At 39.4% G+C, this 14,361-nt stretch overlaps 1 protein-coding gene and 2 long non-coding RNA genes across 3 annotated transcripts in view; 2 read left to right on the top strand and 1 right to left on the bottom strand.

Annotated features, from left to right (window-relative positions):
• Positions 1–14,361, top strand: part of LOC122970467 (gamma-aminobutyric acid type B receptor subunit 1-like) — a 158,019-nt gene that overhangs the window by 87,028 nt on the left and 56,630 nt on the right. The window contains exon 10 of the mRNA XM_044336615.1: positions 14,092–14,242. Coding sequence (XP_044192550.1) covers positions 14,092–14,242 — 151 coding nt within the window. The remainder of the gene's footprint in view (positions 1–14,091; positions 14,243–14,361) is intronic.
• LOC122970468 lies at positions 1,486–2,745 on the bottom strand. Its single transcript, XR_006399209.1, has 3 exons — positions 2,600–2,745; positions 2,278–2,344; positions 1,486–2,186 (listed from the first exon to the last, which is right to left on the bottom strand). It is a non-coding gene; the product is annotated as an uncharacterized LOC122970468 (long non-coding RNA).
• On the top strand, positions 5,942–9,890 carry LOC122970469. Its single transcript, XR_006399210.1, has 3 exons — positions 5,942–6,092; positions 7,096–7,282; positions 8,435–9,890. It is a non-coding gene; the product is annotated as an uncharacterized LOC122970469 (long non-coding RNA).

The raw sequence follows: 14,361 nt of genomic DNA, 5'->3' as shown, positions 1-14,361 counted from the left end.
AGTTAGTCATTGTCTCTGAATATAGTCTGATAGATAGGAAGATCATAAGGAAGGAAAGTTGTATTTGGCATTTTATTTAACTAAGCACAGAGCTTGAAATTAAAGGGGGAATTCAGTGCTGTGAATATGATGATTTCTTAAAACCAGGTATAGTAGAAATGTGCAATCATTTTTGAAAATGGTGCCCTATGACTAGAGCAAACTGAGAAAAAGAAGGCTATAGATTCCACATAACACTCTTAAAAGGAGGATCCTACAACAACCAGAATGCATTGCACACTTCCTGTCCAATCAGACTGACTGACTACTGATGATGTGTTTACAGCCAGCAGAGCAGCTATTTAACAAAGACAAAGTTAGTGGGTAGTTATATCTACTGAGGCTTATTTTCATTTACAAAACGTTTGTCCTCATCAAGTCTGAATATATCGTACCAGTGTGCAAGGATCATAAAACAAAAGGCGCACTAGAGTTGGTTATGTTGATCAATGCAAACTTACCAAGAGCTTTAATGTTACCCAAGCCTGAATGCTGCCAGAGCTACCGGTAGACAGTCAAAAGATTTTGAGTCTACTGTCTGCATTTCAGCTTTTTTTGGGAAACAGTTAAAGTCTGATATAAATTTCTGTCAGAAAATAAACTCAGGTTTACCAAAGCACCACAAAGTTTGTTGCAGTGCAGAGTTATCTGTCTGTCTCCATTCTCCCTGATGATCCTCAGTCTGCAGCGGTCGATGGTGCAGCCTGTCCGGATGCAGGCTCCTGTCTCTTGGCTGCCGCTGTAATGCAGCTCCGCTCTGGGGATATTTTAAAGTATTTAGTAGTATGATATTTTAGTGTCTGTTTTTTGGAGGGGGAATGTTTCAGGAGACGCCCATTTTACTATCCTTGATCCTTCCTTCCTATCCTGTCTTCCCAACTACGTCACTGTACATGTCAAATGACGATGCTGGTGCCTGAAGAACAGATTTTGCAGCTGCACCCCAGAGACACAGAGAACATTAAAAACAACTGTTGCTGTTTTTCACACTATATCCTAAATTCAGATAGATAGAGATAAGGTTTAAAATGGGCAACGTCGTCCTTTAACACCCACCAACCCACCAAATGCAGGTAAAAATTAACTGTGGCGGGTAACATTGTAAAGTTACTAGCTAACTTGGCTAGTGATGAATCAAACTCTAAATATCACTGCATCTGTTTGAAGCAGGCTGCAGAAACAATACTCCTAGTCCTAATCATACATTTTCCATGAACACTATGTCATGACGTATTTACTGACGTGTAACACAACCATTAGGTGGCCATAGTGAGTGGTCACTATACTTAATGTCAATTTATCTATGAGTTTGCCAAGTTAGCTAATTATGTGGAGATTTCTGACTAGGGTAAAAAATCCAAATGAACAGAAGAGGAAGGCTGAGGATAAAAATGAAAGCGAGGAAGGAGAGAAGAAGAAAATGAGGATATATAATGCCAAAGGATCAGGTCATGTTTGTATTTGATCCAGAAACAAACATAATATACTGTCAGGATTGCTGGATCTACACGTCTGGAAAATACAAGACAAACCATTTTGTGTTTGGGACAAATAATTTCAAGGTTGAAGCTGTCAAAGAGATGTATTATGCTATTGTGACCCAATTCAATAGGTAAAATACAAATTCCAGTATACAGTTGGATACTGGACCACATGCCAAGGTTTGATTGCTGGAGCAGGATGGATGATTATTTAGACCACCTCAGTAGGTTTAGCTTGATGACATATATTGAAAATATGGCAAGTGCAGTACAACCTGTCATTTCCAATTTGGTTACTTAACACTCTCACCCATAGTAAAAGAATGTAACAAAATTACATCAAAAGAGAATGGGCCCAAAATACTGAGATAAGAAACAAAATTATACCCCCGGAGGATTTGACTCAGTCTTTATGGTATCAAAACACACCATTTAAATTGTGAGATTTCAGTGTTAAAATCTCTTATTGTCCTTGCAAGATATGCAGAGGAACAGTGAAATGCAAGTCTGCCCTACCACTCAAGCAGAATCAGCAAAGTTCACAGTCCATCCAAAATATTTCAAATTCTCTTGAAATAAGTCATCATCACAGTGGATCCTGGTACAGTGGCTCGCCATCTTTGGAGTGGATCATTGTTGAATCACAGGCCTACATCAAAACCTGACCTGTACAACACAGTCATGAATTAGCCTATCTTTAACACTGCACACAAACATCTACAAGCAAACCAAATCATTGATAAGAGTTGTTTCTTACCAAAGGGAACAAGAAACAGGGCTCTCTTGAAGCCTCAAAATGGCGACTGTGTGGTGCCGCGGAGCAACTACAGGAAAAAACTTTTATGAGTGCATTGCACTGCACAGCGTATACAGCTACATTCAGTACACAAACACACACACTCTCTACAATGTGCATATAACCTGTATTGTTTACATACAACGTTACAACCGGCTAACCACATCTTGTAGAAGATCCAGCCTTTACAATTTCACATCCACTTGCTTAGTTAGCAACGCTAGCCATTAGCATATCACTGTTGTGAGTTTAGCTCAACAGTTTCTCATTCAGTTCAACTCACCGAGAAAAGTCCCAGTAATTCCAAAAGTCTATCTCAACAGAACAATGTTCATTGGACCTTTAGTTAGCAAGGTTTTCTCTGACAAACTTCTACCGAAGGAAGAAGTCTTTCTGGCTTGGAGGACGAAAGTTTTTTACTCTGTCCATTTCTCTCTCTCTGTCAGCACCTCACACACAGGGTGGAGCTTACTCTCTTTTCACTTCATGGGCTTTCAGAATAATATTCACCTGCCTATTAGTTTAATTAACATCAAATAATTTCCTTCAGACAGTTAAAAATAGACATTTCTTTTCTCCAGCATTCTCACTAAATAAGACACCCTCAGTACTAGCCCTCTATGCTAGCAGGGTAGTACACATTTTGCTGAGGCAAAAGAGAAAAAGAATTACAAAGACCATTGTTATCATCATGTTACCATCATCATTTTCTGGTTAAACTGCATGTTAAGTCAGATAATGAGGTTCAAGTTCAAGCTCAAACCGGTGCCTCTAGGTGAAGCACTGGCTTGAACTTGAACTGAACCTGTTGTAAACCACAGCTAAACTACCTGAGTGCAAAGTGTAAGCTGTTTTCTTGCAGCCTTTCTAGAAAGGGCTGTTCTATTTATATTTGTGTTTGCATTTATATTCTGTAATTTACTCCTCCATATGCTAGCTGTTATTTGACTTAATTGCTTTTGGCAGAGTTATATTTGAAAAACTGACATGGAGACTAATTGACTAATTGATCACTGTGCACTGAGGGGGCAGGTTGTTTTCATCATATATATGCTGAGTGTGACGTGAGTGTTTTCATTAGAAATAAGAGGAAGCCTGCATGTTAGCTCAGAGAGATGACTCCAATCCACTGCTATGCTTCTCATTGCAAGATACAGGATATCCAATGCAATCTTTGCAATATGGCAGTGTATTTAGGCAAAGCTGCTGCACCACTCACCTGCAAACACTGCTGCTGCTGTTTAATTAGCACTACATAAGCCCCATCTCCACCCCAGAATCCACTGGTATGCTCTGAGTATCATAGCCCATTTATACATTGGCGCATCATGTTCTTAAGCAGATCGGATTGCTGTCCAATATCAATAAAGTCAAGAGGCATTAGAGACAGATTGAAATCTGATTCCTTAGGAGGTGGTTTGACACACATCCTAGAGCAAATGTTGAAAAGGTGTAAATGCATCCACCTTTCCGAGACACCAACTGTAGCTTTTCTCCTTCTCAGTTTAACTACATCAGAAAGAGTCCTGTGAAAGTAGACTAACAGTTTCTTTCCACTTTGATAACACCATTCACTTGAATGGGGAAGTGGTCTCAAACTTTTGGACCCTACTGTATGGTCACACAGAGGGTGTAACATGCTGTTGTGGTGTTCATCAGTGCAACCACTGAGAGATCCGTGTGGGTGAGAGAGCAGTAATCAGAATGGGTGAGGGAGTGTGGCGAGTGAGAGGCTGTGAAGACAAGCAAAACTTCAAACATCCAGAACTACCTAAGTCATCCTGTACTGTGAGTGAAACTACTCCATATTCACTATATTCATTGTTTACCATTCTAAATTCTAACAATGAAATGTACGTGCTCTTACAATTCCCATAATGGAATGAAAAAAGCGGGGTCCATGGTATTTACTCCACTTTATGCTCACTATTCCATAATACAATGCGTCATGTGATTCTACAGCTGTCAACAAACTACTAAATGTTTTAAGTTTTGTTTGTTTTTTTTGTTGTTGTTGTTGTTTTTCAGCATTTTTAACAGTTACCAAATAGCTTCATTTGCATTCCCATAGGAAAGCAAAATCCAAGAAGTTGTTTGTTTCATTTCTCCTAGACACAAATGAGCTATTTTTAAAACTAAGGTGAGACCAAAGGCTTTTACTCCTACTTCTCAAATTCAACTCAGGATAATCTCATTTATGTCTTACTCTGATCAAAACAAGAGATCTCTAAATCATCTTCAGTGTTTCGCCAGGCCAACGAGAACCCCCGCCAGGCCAAAAAATCTTTTTTTAAATGCCAAAAATAATGCCAAATATCCAGTCTTTTGGAAATCAATAGCGTTTGGGACCCTCTGAGCAGCGCTGTTCCGAAACATGAGTCAATGTCTGTGTCATTGCCTGGGAAACTCCAGGTAGCGTAACTCCTTTTAAGGAATAGGGCAGTATGTAAGCGAGTGAGTGGTTAAGCGAGAGAGCGAGCATCAGAAAAGTGACGGTGAATGTGAGCAGAGCAGACTAATAGGTGAGCAGTAAGGCCATATACTAAATCAGATGGTGCGGCATTCACCCGCAGGGTCGAGTGGAGGTGTGGGCATGTTTATTTAATAACGTTTTATTTTATTTAATATTTTTTATTCTGATTCACCGGATTTTTTAAAATGAGTCGGGAAGCAGACCGCAAAGCCTAACTTTACTTATAACGTTAGTTGTTGTTAGTAGTAAATGTACAGTACAGACTACAATGTGTCAGTTAAGAAATGCTGCAGCTTGTCAAGACCAAGAAAAGTGACGTCTGTTGTTTCCCCAATGCTGGAAAAGTGAAGGGGGTTAGCTAAGAAGTTAGGTTAGCCTAATCTGACGACACTAAACAGAGAACTAGAGAAGAGAGAAATGTGTGGCTAATCATCCCCTCCCCCCAAACCACTCAACCTAGGGGAAACACTGATCTTAATTAAGTCTAATTTAAGTTTCCTGAACATGGTACCATGAGATCAGAGACAGAGCTCAAAGAAAACTCAGCTATGATTCCTAGGATCTCATGATTCTTCTCAAATATATCTATTTTCTCCTAGTGACCTCAGGAGAAACAACCACATATAACTCATCTGTGTCTTACTCTGATCAAGAGATCTCTAAAAGATCTTAAACAAGTGTAATTTAAGTCTCTTGAACATGGATCAGAGAAAGCTCCAAGAAAACTCTGAGACATATTTGAGAAGAATCATGAGATCCTAGGAGTCATAGCAGTTTTGTCTTAGGTACCCTAGTGCTATTCCTCATTCAGCCGAACAGACTGGGGTATGTTACTCCTGGGACACACTGGATGCGTGAGCAGCGCGTGTGCCTCTTGCTTTTCATTTCGGCGGTCATGTTAACAGGTTAGAGCAGCCACACAGCCCGCATGTCGAATGCGTTTCACGGGAGGCTGCTGCGTCGCTTCATCTAGAGATTTGAGGTCTCACCTATTTTCTCCGTGTGACGCGTGGTGTTCTCAGCAGAAATACACAGGGAACACAATAGAACGATAGGGCTGCCAGTGGCAGAAGCGCCGCAGCAGACACGCTTCCTGTGTGGATGCTGCAAGCGTGCGAGACGCAGCAGTTCAGCGACGCACACGCACTATTGGTCATATAGGCTGTCACTTCACTTCAGCTTCACTAATTGGTGGCCGACTGCACGAGTGGCCAAATAACATACAATCGTCAGCACCCTTATTTGGACTGTTAACTTTCGAGTAGGATACAGGAGCTGAAGTTGAGGAGAGAAGAAGTTGCAGGTAAGTTTTCAACTTCTTACATAGGCTATAGTTGTGTAACCATCAACAGTAGTATGCATGAACGCCTTCGGTAAAAAAAAAATCTATCTTTCTTGTAGCTTAGCACCGCACATTATGTTTGTCATGTTTTAATTCAAGGCTCCTTTGTCATGTTTGTTTGTTTGGTGACACTCCTCGTACATCTTAAAAGTTATTACAGGTTCATAAAGACCGTTTTGTGTACACATCTAGTAAGTGTTATAAGTTAAATAGTGTAACGCTAATTCTGCTAGCTTTGCCATTTTTCTATGGGATTTCCCATTGTATTAATATGCTGTTAGCATCATGCTAAGCGAGGATTACTGTCCTGTCAGCCAGTTCAGTTTGTGACGTTGTCATGTTGTGAAACGTATTTATTTAAGTAAAAGCCCTGCATCCAAAACTTATGTAACAGTAAACATTTTTATCGGTTAAATGTAGTTTAAAATCAGCAGATAAAGTCTTCAACTGTTTCCTACTGTTGGAGGAAAACTTCCAAAAACATATTGTTAAATTTTACGGAGCAGAGCTTACCGATGAACATCTACTCCTGCTAAAAGATCATTTATGATTTCTCATAAACAGACACTGGCTCATTCTGTGATCATTTAACACAATTCAATTCAATCAATTTTAGTTCCATGTAAAGTGAATAAACACGATGTTTCCCAGATAATGCCTTTCTGTCGTAATGACGCAGTTTACACATTTTTATAACTGCTGATTTATTGAATCAGAGTTCTTCTGAGTGAAACACGATGCCGAATTTAGCAGAAGACCTCAGTAATATATTAAAGTCTGTTTTGTCAGGTAATAAATATTATCAGTGTTTGATAACAATAAAAAATGTGAATCAGATTAAATTAATAAACTTCCTTTCTGCACTGGCATACTTAACCATGTACAATCTTTGCTTATCTTGTTTGTCATATATGAAAATATATATATCATGCCAACATAATAAATTTGAAATGTTGATTTACAGAATGACCGGATCCAAACCAAAAGACTACATTTCCCTTCAACCAAAATGAGGGACGTACAGCTGGAAACTATAGAGGAAGAGGCTAAGAGGATGATTAAAAATAGTGACTGTCCAATTACATTTTTTTAACTGTTATGTTGCTTTCATTAGGGTCCCATAGAGTACTGGGAAATGTGCGTAGATAAAGGTAAAAAGTAAATCAGTTAAAATGTACGCTGAGTAAATTGCATTACATTTTTAACTGGACCACCTTTAGGCTACCAGATACATTGCATTAAATGTAAATCCAAAAAAAGTGGAACAGCTTCACGCAACCGAGCCCTTGTGTCCAAATCAACAATAAAATCCATTTTTATAGATTGCACCTTGCAGCCTGTGCATACAGCTGATTATCAATTAAAAATATGCCACGTTCACTAACATACTCACCAGGTGGTGCAATAAATCATTGATTAATTAAGGTAGGGGGGTGGGGGGTGTTTAGCATCGACACATTTCTCCATTCTGTATTTCTCTGTTCAGCATTGTCAGGTTAGGCTAACCCATTGTTGCTAACTTTCGGGCTAATCCCCTTCACTTTTCCAGCAGTTGGGGAAAGAACAGACGAGACATTTCTTGGTCTTGAGAAGCCACAGCAATTAATACACACTATACACACTATAGTCTGTGCTGTACATTTACTGCCATACTGACAAATTACTGCTCACCTTTTCCTCTGCTCTGCTCGCATTCACTGTCACTTTTCTGCCACTCGCTCTCTCACTTAGCCACTCACTTGCTTAGTACTGCCCTATTCCTTAAAAGGAGCTACACTATTAGGAGTTTCCTAGGCAATGACACAGACATTGACTGCTTCGAAACAGCGCTGCTCAGAGGCTCCCAAACACTATTGATTTCCAAATGAATGGATATTTGGCATTATTTTTGGCATTTTTGGCTTGGCAGCCCACCAGGCCTGTACTATTATAGGGAAAACACTGAACAGTAGATGTAATTCATTACTTCCACCTCTGGATCCCAGTAACCATGTAAAGATAGTCTTAACATTGACTGAAGTCTAATTTCTCTTGTACCTCTCTTGGGAATGCGTTGCCCACCCTTTTATAGATGGGATTCTAATTATTGGAACATTGGAATTGTATTGGTAAAATGAAATTCATTACAATGAAGTTAAACATAGCTTAAAGAGTTTAATTCTAAATGCACTGAAAAAGCAAATATAATGCCAATGAAAACATGACATTTTCAAGAGCAGGATATATATCGGCATCATAGGAGATAGCTTGTTTTCTTGTAAAATGTGACAAGCTAACTTACATTGTTTTTGGTTTATTTAAAGGCACTTTGCATTTGTCACCTTTGAGGACGGCTATACAGAGAAGTTGTTGAAAGTGTGGCACAGAATGACAGAGGGTCCTGGCTATGTGAGAAGTGTAGTTCAGAGTTCATAAAACTTGTGGAAGAGAAGAAGGAGATGGAGGACATTCTTTCCAGCATAAGTAAGTTTATATTGTTAGACGTTGCCATGATGGTTATACCATCTAGTGACAACTTTTAAACCGTTAAATACATTAAAATTAAATTGTGCAGTGACTTACCAAATGTAAGTCACAGAGCAACTTCATTTGGCAGGCGAGCTCCTATGTTAAAGTTTGACCACATATCCAGACAAAAAAGTCTATGCAACCCAGCTCGCTTTTTACATCCCACCTTAGCCTACTGTAACTACACTTGATCCAGTTACTAACATAGTTAAATATTCTGTGATTCTGTCTATAAGTGTTTACATTTGTCGCTGTCCTGTTTATATTTTTCTGGAACGGCAGATGCCTTGGCCACTCTGTGTTGCAGACTGTAGGCTATAAAATAAGATCAGTCATGGTATATTTGGTTCTCAGTTAATTCCCGAGATTGGTGGTTTCTTGTTTACTTGTTTAACGGAGATAGTCCTCAAACAAATTTAACATTTTGCCTAGCAACACCACACTCTGTGTCTGTGCCACGTCCTTGCCAGATCCAGTCTAGCCTGCCTGTAAACCTGACATAAAAATCTATCTAAACTTGACAGTGCATACCTAGTAGTGACAGTGTAATATAATGTCAGAATAAACAGTGGTAAATATTTGACTTGTCTGTGATGTTTGTGTTAGATATCATCCTTTGAAGCTCCTCACTAGTATTGGCCCATTTCTGTCGTCCTTGCCTCCATAGTGCACCAATGTGAGCATGGCAGCCTACGACTTTTCCATCTCCTTTTTGAGCAAGATTGGGACTGGTGGGCTGTGAGTTGATTTTTGGTATGTTGTGAGAAGATATAGAAATACATAGGTGTTTATAACCTTTGGTGTAGATGCTTTTGTTTTGTGAAATACTTAATATTTGAAATTTCAAGCCCTTCTAAAACAATTAATTCTTTTTTAGGGGTCAAACTACAATGTTTAAGAACTACTGTTTATAATCTTTGGTATAGCTGTTTGTTGAAATATTGAATATTTGAAATCTCAAGCTGTTATCTAATGATTAATCAAGTTAAATAGTCTGAAAAGGGAAAATAAGTCATTTTTGGTGTCAAAGTTCATTCAGTTTATGCAACCATGGGAGAATCATGAATCATGAATACATTTTTTTATCTGTCATGAACCACAAAGGTTGAGATCAGCTGCTCTAACAGTGAACTGACATTTGCACTGTGGTCTTGTTTTGATTTTGAATATCAAGTTAACACTGATGTTGCAAGTAAAAGTTGCATGTTTAATGTAAATGCAAAATAAAAGTCTGGCTCAGTTGGCTTCAAATTCTCTGAGTTGGTTCTTATTTCTCCCTAATGCTCCGACCCTTCATTCTCACCCTTGTCTCCCTTTTTCTCCTAAGGGGGTTTTAGGAGAAACATTTCAGATTTAAGGGATCTCAAGAAGATAAGGAATTGAGATCTTACTTACACCTCCCTAGTGCTCCTCATGGCTTTTTAGGAGCAATAGGCAAACATGAATGAACTCAAAAAGATACAATGATGAGATCTCATCTATTACTTGTAATCTCAATTCAATATCCATTTGTTTTACCTAAGTCTCAAAAATTCAGTCTCTCGTCTCATTTTTTCTCCTAAGGGGGTTTTAGGAGCAACAATTCAGACTGAAGTGAGCTCAAAACAATATACAATGAAAATCTTACTACTTTCTCAAGAGTTAAAGAAAAGACTATCCTGAGCAAAAGATTTTTCCTCTGGGTTACCACCACCCTCTGGACCAAAGTAGCGCTGATCCTGATTCACATGTAACCCAGGAAAACCATGACGGACTCTAATCAGATTTGAGTTGTAGCTGACGGAGATGCATATACTGTATGTGGCTAAGATGAACAAAAGTGTGTTAAATCTGGATTTGATCTGGATCTGAGACTTTTCAAATGACAAGTTTAAATGAGACCTAAAATCCTGCCTGGTTTTGGCTTGTGTGTAGTGATGAGATCAGAGCCTAGATGCCAAATATCTACACCGTGTATATATTCTGCATTCACATACAGTAATAACCACAGCCTGTATATAAAGCTGGATGTCACATGCTGCTTTCATTGGAGCCAATTTCAAGACCAGAGTTGCAGCTTATGGTCGGCGTCATCTTCTCCATTTGGAGCCAGGACCTTCCAAATAAGGAGTGTGGGGTGTTGCCTTTCACTCTCTGGAAACACACCATGTGACCTCCAACTCAAGCGAATGCTAGCTTACTGGGATCACTGATAAGTGCACACTTGGGCTAATGTTAGCTACTTTAGCTAAACTGTGCTAATAGGGCAGGTATTGTAATCAAGTAACATTAAACTTAATGAAATATTGCAACAATAGTCCAACTCAGTGTGAGTCCCAGAGCAGGGGAGAACAGCAGGTGAGCATGCTGTCAATCAATGCCCACATGGCTGACATCAAAGCCACTATAGGTCTTCAGATCTTATTAACGGAGCAATAATTTCCACAATGACCACCAGCACACTTATTAGAGGGCCTGAATTTAGAGATCAAGACCTTAATGACTCACTGAAAAAAATTATTGAATTAGTATTTCTAGAGAGAAGTTGAAGCTTTTTGAATGGGAGTCAATTGGAGGAGCTAGCAGCTGTGTGTGGGCCTTTTAGGCCCTGTTTACACCTGGCATAAACATGCATCTCATGTGATCCAATCACAAGTGGGCAGTTCTAAGTACAGGTGTAACACACCCAAGACTCATTGAGGATGCATTGAGATCCAATCACATTCTGAGGTGGTCTGGGCCGCATGTGGCCACATTCATTTAGCAGTGCAAACACAATGTGTCCTGGGCCACATTGAAGGACCGCCTACTCAACTGATGCCCTTTATTTTCCAGCAGACTAGGCATGGTAATTAAATTGCTGCCTCCTGTGTCCAACTCTTTTGATGACAGGATAAAGAAATGCATTCTTTTGTTTTCTGTCTTTCATGTGAATTAAACATAGACTGTAAATAATATGGACATAGTCACCATGACGTCACTCATTAGTTTGTGGACTGCAGTTTTTAAGCCTCGAGTTTATCCATCTTGGATTTCACTGTCACCATGATTTTTGGAGCCAGAAGTGACCATATTTGGACGAGAAGGTGGATTTGACCATAGCGCTAGCTGCTAGTTTGGTTAACAAGGTGCATTTACAATCTATGGTTAACAGTGATAGTGTTAATGAAAATGCTAATTTCTGCTAGCAAAAAACAGGCCTAAAACCATTAGAACAAAATGTACTCGCCGGAAAAACTGAACATCTGACTCTTTAGAGGGTCTATTATCACAACCAAAAGCTGGACAAGACTTTTTTTAGGCAACCAAAATGTTAGAATTATCTTTAATGAACTGAAAACACACTGGAATAGCAGCAGCTACGCCTATACTCTGTGAATCTGGGATTACACCATGGTTATGTTACATAATCAATGTTGTCGCCGTGGTAGCGACTTGTCAATCACAATGTAGCCACTCCCTGAAGCATACGCTGCTTTATCATCTATTTCACTCTAAACAGGACCATAATTTACAAAATGAACATCATGATGCATTGAAGAAGACTTGATACTACTGATTGAGACCATAAACTCATTAGGAAAGTGTTGATTGAGGTAATAAATCGAGTGAAAAGTAGGGTCATTTTCTCATAGACTTCCATGCAATCAGACTTCTTTTTGCAGTCAGTGGGGTCGCCCCTGCTGGCCATTAGAAAAAATGCAGGTTTAAGGCACATTGGCTTCACTTTTCAGACCAGCAGCTACCCGCTTGGAATTAAAAGAACGTAATCCACCTCCTGTTTCTTCCTGTTATCCCCGTTCTCCTAACCCATTTTCCTCATCAAATCAACAGTCAGAATAGAAATGAAAAAAAAAGAAGAGAATAACTTGTTTTTCACTTGTCTGTCTAAAAAAGTATTTCAAAAGCTATACATTGCTGGATAGGTTCCTCTGTCCTGTCAAGTTGATAACGACAGTTTTTAGTTTTACTGCGCTGCTCAACATAATGAGCTCAGGATTTATCAAGAGGACGGCTGCTTTACTCCAAATAGTATGAACCTGGACTGTGTATGTGTAACAGCTGACCTATTGGATGTGTAGAAGAACACACAACCTTAATTAACATTTGATCCTGAATGATCCTGTCGGTGTGTCGGAGATTTAAATAATCAATGAAGTTAGGCTGCCGTGTCTCATGCATAAATGCACACAGTGTCTCTCAATGGGGAAACACAGCTGCGGGGAGATGGCAGCATATAACTCTATATTTGTTATATATGTTCAGACGCAACGCTAGAGCAAATCAATAGGAGGGGCGTTTGATTGTCATGAGGGGCATACAATGCATTGTATTTTTGTTTATCCTATCATCAAACAAGTTTAACACAGCTTTGGATAGAGGGTACAGGGACCCCCGGTCATCCCGCCAGTTAAAAACAACAATAATTTGGTCTTTGCAAACAGAAATGATGTACATGTTTATTTGCATATAGAGCTGGGGAGTGAGATCTGATCACAAGTGGTCACTCTAGATGCATATGGAGATGCATGCTCATGCCAGGTGTGAACAGACGTACTTAGAGCTGTCCACTTGTGGTCAGATCACCCAAGACGCATGTTATTGCCAGGTGTAAACAAGGCCTAAGGGACTTCCACATTGGCTTTAACCTCAAGCTGTAGTAGTTGTTGGTAGCTCTATATTATATGAGTTTGAATGTCGGCTCTCAAGTCTACAAATACACAGTGTCTTTAATTAGGGAATGTTTTCTGTTATTTTTGTTAGATTTTCTTTGCACCTGTGCAAATTCATGAGGTCTCATTAGAACTCAATGTTCATAAGATCCTGCTCAGCTTCAAGTAGTGCTTCATTATCCTCTTTACTTGTAGAAATAGTTCCCTTGTGCCTTTCATGCAGATACTTTGATATCTGACAGTGTTTGAATATTTTTTTCAGGTGAAAGAATCTATAAATGTACAGCTGATTAATGTACATTTTCATTTTACATGTAACTACGAAATGTCAGCCTGCATTTCTCAGATTTGTATGATCTCATTTGACTTAGCCGTGTACATCAATAGACTTTGTGTTTCATCATAGCAATGTTGCTTTGTAAAATCGGGGAACGGCTCATGAATAATGCAAAGTAGAAGTTGATGTATGAAATGAACCAAAAGTGAAAAGGGTCAATTTTTCTCAGTGCTGAGCTGTGTCTGTGCACCCGTTAGTGCTGATTATGATGTGAATGTTAAATGAAACTTGGTAATGGAGCTACACGCTCAGTGACTGTGTATGATTCACAACTAACATTAATGGGACACTGGAGGCTGAGGCCTGGCTGGACACTGCACTGATAGTAAGCCCAGTAGTCAGAGCAACACTGGGGATGCATTTAGCTTTTCTGCTCTACTAACTTACAAGTTTTTCTTTACTCTCTCACTCAACTCCTCTGGCCTCTCCCTACAGTCTCTTCATCCTCCTCTGTGTTTTCCAGGCTCTGGACCACCTGCAGACCAGACAGTGGTCATCGAGGAGTTTCGCTACCTGTCCCAAAAGCTCTTTGTGTCTGTGTCTGTCTTTGCTGGGTTGGGCATCCTGCTGGGAATCATCTGCCTCACCTTCAACATCTACAACAGCAATGTCAGGTACAAAGGCTCACCTTTACTACATAGCAAGATCAAGATCAAGTTAATTTGAAGTTGCACTAATCAGTATCTTTATACGAACAATGGCTCAAACTCACAGAAAATTATCACTAACACTT

Source organism: Thunnus albacares, chromosome 19, assembly GCF_914725855.1.
Source record: "Thunnus albacares chromosome 19, fThuAlb1.1, whole genome shotgun sequence".
NCBI lineage: Eukaryota > Metazoa > Chordata > Actinopteri > Scombriformes > Scombridae > Thunnus > Thunnus albacares.
Note: the sequence above shows the minus strand (reverse complement) of the source record. Positions and strands in the feature narration are given on the sequence as shown.